This window comes from Rutidosis leptorrhynchoides, chromosome 2, assembly GCF_046630445.1.
Source record: "Rutidosis leptorrhynchoides isolate AG116_Rl617_1_P2 chromosome 2, CSIRO_AGI_Rlap_v1, whole genome shotgun sequence".
Lineage (NCBI taxonomy): Eukaryota > Viridiplantae > Streptophyta > Magnoliopsida > Asterales > Asteraceae > Rutidosis > Rutidosis leptorrhynchoides.
Window position 1 is genome coordinate 49,054,208 of NC_092334.1, and position 8,648 is coordinate 49,062,855.

An 8,648-nucleotide genomic window follows, 5' to 3' on the forward strand; every position below is an offset into this window, starting at 1 on the left:
GATGTCTCAATCATGGAACTTTTATTTTGCATTCGTAACTTACGTTATTTTCAAACAATGGCTTTGTAACGACCTTTGGGTTACGTACTTATGTTTATGCTTCTATTCATAGGAAGCACGTTATCTTTTGTAAAACGCTATCATTTCATGAATGCAAAATTAGTTTTCAAACAGCATATAGTGTTTGACCTTGTAATATTCCTGTTGTTGATGAACCGTACACGATGATTTTGTACGGGGCGTCACAATTTTCGTGTAACTCCTGGTTTCTAGACTACATTTGTGTAATGAGATACTTTGTTGTTCAATTGAGTTAGTTAAGCTCGGTTCGAAAATCAAAAAAACAGTGGCTTTAATCGACCGTTTCAGATCATAAATAAACATCAACAAAAATATCATCTTCGATTATTTGAAGTCTCTTTTACAGAATCTAAACACTTGAAGAAACTAATCACAAATGAAGAATCACTAATATTGCCTGAATGTAAGGCTAAGACGACCAGGTCTTAGCATGGTTTGTTGAAGCAATGAAAGAGGAGCTGTATTCGGGATGATTTTCGTCACCGCATGAAATATATGTCTAGACTTTCCGCCGAATATCAACACGTCTCCCGATTCGACCAAAACCTCATTTGCCATGTCCTCATCTCTAACTTTACTGTACACAAATTTTGCAGAGTCACCAACGGAGATGGAAACCACTGGCAATCCTTTACGCAGACTACTTGGGCTTTCATCCCTATCCTGCATTGTAAATTTACACACAACAAATATCACCATATAGTTAACACTGAAAATTTCAACCTATACATAGCACAGTGCATGGTTCATAACCGGATAAAATTAGTTTGGTTCCGTTATGTTCCGAGTCCCAGTTTATAGTAAAAAGTTGGACCGAGGACCGGACCATATATTTTTGGTTCTGTCCGGTTCGGTTATTTTTGGTGCTAAGACCGAAAATCTAGCAAAATGATTCGGTTCGGATTCACTTAGCTTTACATTTTCAGTTAGGTTCCTCGTTTTTCCCCAAATTGTGCATACCCTTATCTATACATGAATACATCAACAAATGAGTCAAGGTCCTAAAATACGAACTTAAATAGTGTTTATGGGCTAGCTGAACCCAAACCAACCCGTTTGACCTGCATTAAAGGGGAAAATTTTGTTCTTTTTAGAAACTATTTATAAGGAGTAAATCATAATAAAAAATAATAAATAAATAGCACTATCATCATGCAGTGGCGGAACTTGAACCCGGATACAAATGGGGCAGGTGTAAAAATTTAATAAATTTTTCATTTTCAGCAGGGATAAACACTAATAAAAACCTTATTTTTTAGTAATTTTTTTTTTTTTTAGTGTAGTATTTTTTTTTTATCCGGTCGGGGCGGATGCTCATACATGTCCTCACTATTTTCTGCCCCTGCTATCATGATAAAGGACCAAGTGAGTAAAGAAAAAAAGTAATTAACCTGATGAAGACCAAGATGGCTAGTGAGAGTATAAAAATTGACGAGACAAATGTCAGGGCACATTGAAGGCAAGCTATCATCATAAGTTTGAGAATCTTGAACTGAGGATATAGCCAACGAAATGAGCTGATCAGGAAGAGGTGGTGCATGAGAACCATCGCTTCTGTAATATGAATCGTACTTTGTTATGGGGTCCCAATTTCGCCCAAAGCACATCATACGACAGTTACGCTTTCCTCCATTTTTGTGTATAGCTTGGTAAAATCCCCCTGGACCGATACCAAATTCTTGACATATATTCACGATTTCGGCCTGAAAGCAAGAATATGTTAGAATTTTTAGCATATTAAACATATAATAAGCTAATTTACAGCATTTGTACTTGCAAGTAAGACAGATAAGAGATTTTTTAATATTTGTTCTGCCAGTGCCTATTGATACATTCTGTAAAATAAGCGCGTAGTAATCTGCGTATCTCACAATGTTTATTTGAGATGAAACTACAATTACACTTTTTTGGTTCATATTTCACATGTCTTAAGTGTACTGCATGAATTTTTATACAGAAGAAGCAAAACTCAAACACTATACCTGCTGATGTAATTAGGAACAAATTTTAAGAGATTATTACAAGTCCTTTTAACAGAAACAAAATGCAAAGGTTTAATTTCCAACAAAAGATATACCTGATCACTAATGCTGACATAATTCTTCAAAAGAACCAATCCTGGTTCGAGTATCACGCACGAACTTTCAAGATTTTCCGGTATATTGATCCCACATAATGAATTCGTATTTCTAGGTAGGATTAAACTGAATGGTTTTGTTTGATTCATATTTGGCTTGTAAATACCATGATGAGGATTATCATCCTGATAATTATGTAATGAAGCCTGTATATTGAACAATGTTGCAAGTAAAAAACGAAAATAATATATACAGAGTAAAAGTTAAAGCTAAAGTTCGGATCTAGTTAATGTTGAAATTCACCCATCAATTTTGCTTCTACTTAAGGTATTTTTTTCATGCATACAGCAATGTTCTATCGATTTGAAATTCATGCTCGCTACAGTTGCTACAGGACAAATTCTTACTTAAGAGTCTTACAAGGTCACATTCACTAGTGACATTTTCGACACCAAACATGGTATCTAAATTCAGTGATCATTTTATGTGTAAATGTTTTGGCTGCTATAGGGAGCATGATCATTTAAATTCATCATCGTAGTACTAAAGTAGTGAACAATCTTTTGGAAAGACTTTTTCGGCGATTAGCAAGTGGCTTCGGAACCCTAATTTGCAGAGTAAGATTCCTAACTTAAAAATACTAGAATCAATACAGCATATATAAAAATGAATTTTGAATACAGAAAAGAAATAGAAAACAATATAGGTATATATTCAGTGATAAGACTCACACTAACATAAGCATTACGAAAAGAAATCGATGAGTTAGGCTTCATCATCTTCATCCCCTGTACGCCTTTCTTCATCATTCTCATGCCTTTCATCATTGTCATAATTACCTGCACGCATTCCAAAATATGTAATCTAAGGAATATATGTATGTATGCAAATACATATCAAATAATAATTTTTGATCATGAGAATCAATACGTATAATTAGCACTTAATTTGTTTGGTAAACAAATATCAGAATATTGAATTCGATCGAGTTAAAGTGTGGAATTCAATCGACTAAACCATGCAAAATGTGGAAATTTGAAGTATTAAAACACAAACCTAAACACGAAATGAAATGCTAGTAAACTGAAACTGATATACAAAATTGAATTCGATCGAGTTATATATAGCTTTGAATTGAAACGAAATAGATACCGAAATGGGTCGAGCTATATAAATGTTCGTTCTCGCGTATACCTGTTGGTTAGTTGTAAAGATGTCGAATATCATGAATATATGGAATGAAATAACCCTAATCATAAGAACAATAACAAATTTCCAAAATTACCTTTTGTAGATAATTATTATTCCCATATTAAACGGGTCATAAACTTCGCCCTATATAACTAACAAAATATTAATCATCTTTTTATGAAACAAATTTGATCCTAAGAAGATATTCTAGCGTGTATTTTCCGGTTATCCCACGGATTACTTTTTAAAAACTACTCATCTTAATCGCTATTCAAAAAACATGTAACATAAAGCCTATTCAATAATTCACATATATATATATATATATATATATATATATATATATATATATATATATATATATATATATATATATATATATATATATATATAAGAATTACAATCTCTTAAAAAGACTAAGAGACTCATTGGTGATGGACGTAATACTCAATTTTGATAAGGACGTGTAGTTTGGTTCTGAGCCGTTGTGTGTCCAATACATTTAATCGACCCTTTCATTTAAATTTGGATGAAATGAATATATCTTAGTTTCGGACATTTGACGTAATGCTCATTGGAATTGGAACTGGTCTATATAATTAAGTGGGAATCTAAATGAAGAGCTTTTCAACGTTTTGGTTTCTGAGTTAAGCGAGAATCATACATCTTGTTAGTGCATAAACGTAAGTATATTTCAGACCTTATATAATGTATATTTCAGGTTCATTGTTGGGATTACGAACCTAAACTCAACCCTAGCCGTTGACTTCGATTCCCTGAAGGTTAGCACTCTGGTTTATTGATCTATTACATCCTAAAGTCATTTTAATCAATTAGATAATTGGTAATTGAGTTATTTTGATATTAAACCCAATATCGAGTTATCCCGCACTCGATATTGAAGATTATATCAATTAATACCGTTTACTCGTTCCTACACCTGATAACGTTGATTCATGGTAGTGGGTTAACAAATCAGATGGTCCGTTTATTGTTCATACACGAGCACATTGCCCTCTTTGACCCCAAGCACTAGGTGGTCCAATGTTTTACCTCGCAAGGTAAACATTTTTGTATGGCGAATGATGTGGCAGGGTTAATAAACATGAGATTTAATTTTAGGGCTATAACTTTTCAAATGAATTATAACAAGTCGTCCTAAAAAAACGAAAAATTGCTAAAATGTCACTACAAGTCGCAAAAGTGCCTTGCCACTTTGAAATATTATATCTTTCAAAGACCTTCAATGTTGTTAATGGTGCGCATAGCTACACATCAGTTGCGCAAGGTCTTAATGATGTGTGACGACCCGAAAATTTCTGACCAAATTTAAACTTGATCTTTATAAGATTCTGACACGATAAGCAAAGTCTATTAAACCAAGTCTCAAAATGTTTGAACTAATTTTCATGAATGCATTTGATCTTTGACCACTCCCGACGATTCACGAACAATTGTGTAAATAATTATGTAAATATATATGTATAAAAATAAACATGTATATATAATATTTTGATTAAATACAAAACCCCTTTATCAAATAGAATTAAAATTGTAAAATAATAAATAGAATAAGTAAGATACTAATAAAATGGATATATATATATATATATATATATATATATATATATATATATATATATATATATATATATATATATATATATATATATATATATATATATATATATATATATATATATATATAATTGTTATCAAGAATTATTACATTGTAATATATGTAAAATATATAAATAATAAATATACAAAAATGTTATCATATAATAATAAAAAATTGTAATATTTATTAAGTGTAATTACAAGTTAAAAATAATGTTGTTACACTAATATTATTATTACCTTCATTTTTATGATTAATAATAATATTAATATTAGGATCTGTATTAGTTATTTTATTTCAATATATGATATATGAACTTTATCACATATAATTTGTTATAGTATTATTACTAATGTTATTATTGTTAATATCATTAATATTATAGTAAAATTATGACTATTATGATTAAAATTATAATTGTTACTAAAAATATTATTTATCATTATCGTTATTAATATAAAATTATCATTAATATTAATATCATTCTTGTTATTAGTATTATTTTGATTATTGATATTATTATTACTATTTCTATTATTATTACTAATATCAATCATAATATAATTAGTAATATTAGCATATCATTAATAATATTAGTATTATCAATTTCATTAAAAATCTTATCATTATGATTTATTATTATTACTACTTTTATTATTATTAATATTATTAATATTATTATTATTAGTATTTTTTGAATATAATTAAGATAATTATAATTATTAATTATTAACTCATTATTTATTAATATCCATTATATAAAAATTGTATATATAGATTAGGTGAATCAGAATCTGATCAAGTTGTTTTCCTTCTGTAGATGATTGTTTGAGATCGTACAAATCAATTACAATAAGAATGAAATCTGTTATCAATCGTTCTCACATTTTTTTTCTTTTATTTATTTATCTGCGTCAATTATTTTCTGTCAATTCTTTCAATTTATACAAATAGAGCAAATCAGGGTGATAGGAAATCCATTTTAACCTTCCACTGCCGTTATCAATCACATAACACCCTTCACAGCTTTTATTAAAACAAATTTAAACAGAAAAAAATGGAAGAACAGGTCTGTCTCTGTTTCGTGTTAAAAAATTAGAAAACTTGATTTCATAATTAATTTAAAAATGTAATAATGCCATTTTGTTAGGAATTGTTTACTTAAACGATCTGGAAAGTTTCAAGTCTCACTTTGTAGTAACGAATCTCAATTTTGAAGTCAAAGTTGTGATTTTAAAAAGTCAAATGTCGTTCTTCCATTAAATTCGAATTATTGTTGAAGTTTCTGTTTCAATTAGGAATTTAGAAAGTTTATAGATGTGATTTAGGACCTTTTTCATGTAGAAAGTTTTAGCTAAAACATTCTTAAATTTAAAATCACATTATGGGTTGTTCTTCGAGTTTGCAGAACTGCTGCTACTTAATTTTTTATTTTATTTTTCGTTTCTGATTAATTCAAAGAACCATTAGAAATCATTTCTGTTTTAAATACTTGTATTACATTCACCAAATAATCTAGTTGTTATGGTTATGAATTGCTTTTGGCAATTAAATGAGTGAAGAAGATGAAGCACATAATAAAAGGGGTAAATATAATACAGTTATAAAACAAACAAATAAACATTTCAGCTCAGATGGTTAAGGGTTGTGTCGGGTTAGCGAGTGGTCATGGGTTCGAGCCCGGGCAGGGGCATCATATATTTTTTTTAGCCTATTTCTGTGAGGTATAATCTTTTTATTATTATTATTTCATTATTATTATTATTATTATTATTATTATTATTATTATTATTATTATTATTATTATTATTATTATTATCATTATTATAGATTATTATTGTTATTGTTATTATTGTTATTATTGATATTATCATTAAGAATTAGTATTATTATTAGTATTATTATTAATACTAAGTATTATGAATATCATTTATTATTAGTATTATCAATTTAAATATTGTTAGTATTAGTATTATTAATTTTAATCATTTTAGTATTATTATCATTTTTATGATTAGGAATATTATTATTATAAGTAACAAAATAATACAACTTATTATTTTCATAAATATTAGTGTTAGTACCATTTTTATTATTATTATTATTATTATTATTATTATTATTATTATTATTATTATTATTATTATTATTATTATTATTATTATTATTATTATTATTATTATTATTATTATTATTATTATTAACTCAAGTATTATTAATATGATTATCATTATTAGTATTGTTATTATTAAAAATTATATCATTTTTATAAATATTGTTATTTTGTTATCATTACAACTATATAATTATTATTATTATTATCATCTTTACTACTAATATCATTATTATTATTACTATGATTCTTATTATAATTATTATAAGTAATGTTATTTTTTTAATATTATCATTACTATCAATATACAACTATTATTAATATTATTACGTATATAAAAATATACTTATAAGTAATATTACATAAAAGTAAGAAATTATTTATATTAACAATCTTTATATAAATATTCACACATAACAAATTAAGTATTTTTAGAATATATATATATATATATATATATATATATATATATATATATATATATATATATATATATATATATATATATATATATATAACTATATAAATAATAATCATTTTCAAACATATATACAAATTAAATATATAATATATAAGGTTATAATATATGAAATTGCTCAATTACGAATATATGTATTAATATATAAACGAATAATATAGGTTCGTGAATCCGAGGCCAACCCTACACTTGTTCAATGACGTCATATATATTTTTACTACAAAATACACTATGGTGAGTTCATTTGATTCCCTTTTACTCTTTATATTTTTGGGACTGAGAATACATGCGCTGTTTTTATAACTGCTTTATTAAATGCTTTTGAAATATATTTTGAACTGCGAATACATGAAATGCTTTTATAAATATTTGACGAGATAGACACAAGTAAAACATTCCTCCATTGAATTATGTGGACATGATAATTGCCACCATTGAATTATTTGGACATGATAATTGCCACCATTGAATTATGTGGACATGGTAATTGCCACCATTGAATTATGTGGACATGATAATTGCCACAATTGAATTATGTGGACATGATAATTGCCACCAATTGATGTGAATGTTATGTATCGAGAGAATGATTTTTATACACAGGTTATGTGTATTAGTTTTTGTGCACGAGATATGTGTACGGTTACTAAGATTTATGAAAAGGATTTCGTACACGAGAAAGGTGTACTGTATTTAAAAGATATCGCATGTACATTATAGATGGGTATAGGATTCGGGCTCATTTGTACCATGCAACATTTAAATCTTGTGGTCTATCAAAATGATGAATTTTATTGTTTATGATAAACTTATGAACTCACCAACCTTTTGGTTGACACTTGAAAGCATGTTTATTCTTAGGTATGAAAGAAATCTTCCGCTATGCATTTGCTCATTTTAAAGATATTACTTGGAGTCATTCATGGCATATTTCAAAAAGACGTTGCATTCGAGTCGTCGAGTTCATTAAGAATATTATTAAGTCATTTATAGTTGGATATATTATGAAATGGTATGCGTGCCATCAACTTTCAATGTAAAGAAAGTTTGTCTTTTAAAAACGAATGAAATGTTTGTAAAATGTAT

General features: G+C 27.5%; 1 protein-coding gene across 1 annotated transcript; it reads right to left on the bottom strand.

Annotated features, from left to right (window-relative positions):
* Positions 1-457: 457 nt before the first annotated feature.
* On the bottom strand, positions 458-3,341 carry LOC139890840 (DNA N(6)-methyladenine demethylase ALKBH1D-like). The gene is made up of 5 exons (XM_071873767.1): positions 3,312-3,341; positions 2,891-2,998; positions 2,159-2,365; positions 1,473-1,784; positions 458-744 (listed from the first exon to the last, which is right to left on the bottom strand). Exons 2-5 carry the CDS (start codon positions 2,990-2,992, stop codon positions 469-471), a joined length of 897 nt encoding a protein of 298 aa, XP_071729868.1. The 5' UTR covers positions 2,993-2,998; positions 3,312-3,341; the 3' UTR covers positions 458-468.
* Between the last annotated feature and the right edge of the window lie 5,307 nt (positions 3,342-8,648).

Bases quoted from the DNA above. Each gene is read 5' to 3' on its own strand.
- LOC139890840 (XM_071873767.1), bottom strand. From the start codon at position 2,992: ATGACAATGATGAAAGGCATGAGAATGATGAAGAAAGGCGTACAGGGG. The intron at 1,785-2,158 runs GTATATCTTTTG...TCTTGCTTTCAG, and splicing joins ATGTCAGCATTAGTGATCAG to GCCGAAATCGTGAATATATG. The intron at 745-1,472 runs GTTAATTACTTT...TTTACAATGCAG, and splicing joins GCCATCTTGGTCTTCATCAG to GATAGGGATGAAAGCCCAAG.